Here is a 356-nt window from a genome sequence, read left to right on the forward strand (position 1 = left end):
CATCCGATGTCTCGAGCGGACAAGCCTTTGATGAAAGAATAAACCCTTTTACTTTTTAATTCCCTTCTTCACGACGAGCAGCAGCAGCAGCAGACAATCGTTCCCTTCGGCGCCTGTGACGTCACAGAGGTTGTAAGCTCAAAGGTGGTAAAGTGAGGGCAGTTTGTGTGCTGAAAGTTAACCTGACCCGTTTTCAAGTCGACATTGAGGGCTGCGGACTCACCTTTGAAATCAGTCATTGCTGCAACTTCTCGACCAATCTGTTTTTAGTTTTCAATTTTTTTTTGGTTTTTTTAATCCAAGATGAATATAAAACTGTAAAAGTGAAATCTCACTGAAAAAAAAATATAAAACAA

At 40.4% G+C, this 356-nt stretch overlaps 1 protein-coding gene across 1 annotated transcript in view; it reads right to left on the reverse strand.

The window, feature by feature from the left end:
* Window positions 1-152, reverse strand: part of AGMO (alkylglycerol monooxygenase) — a 78,614-nt gene extending 78,462 nt beyond the window's left edge. Inside the window, exon 1 of the mRNA XM_085851657.1 lies at window positions 1-152. This exon is cut by the window's left edge and continues 141 nt beyond it. Within this exon, the coding sequence (XP_085707783.1) occupies window positions 1-3 (3 nt within the window). The 5' untranslated portion in view covers window positions 4-152.
* Window positions 153-356: the final 204 nt, after the last annotated feature.

This window comes from Eptatretus burgeri, chromosome 13, assembly GCF_056783735.1.
Source record: "Eptatretus burgeri isolate ZD-2024b chromosome 13, Ebu_testis_v1, whole genome shotgun sequence".
Classification (NCBI taxonomy): Eukaryota; Metazoa; Chordata; class Myxini; order Myxiniformes; family Myxinidae; genus Eptatretus; species Eptatretus burgeri.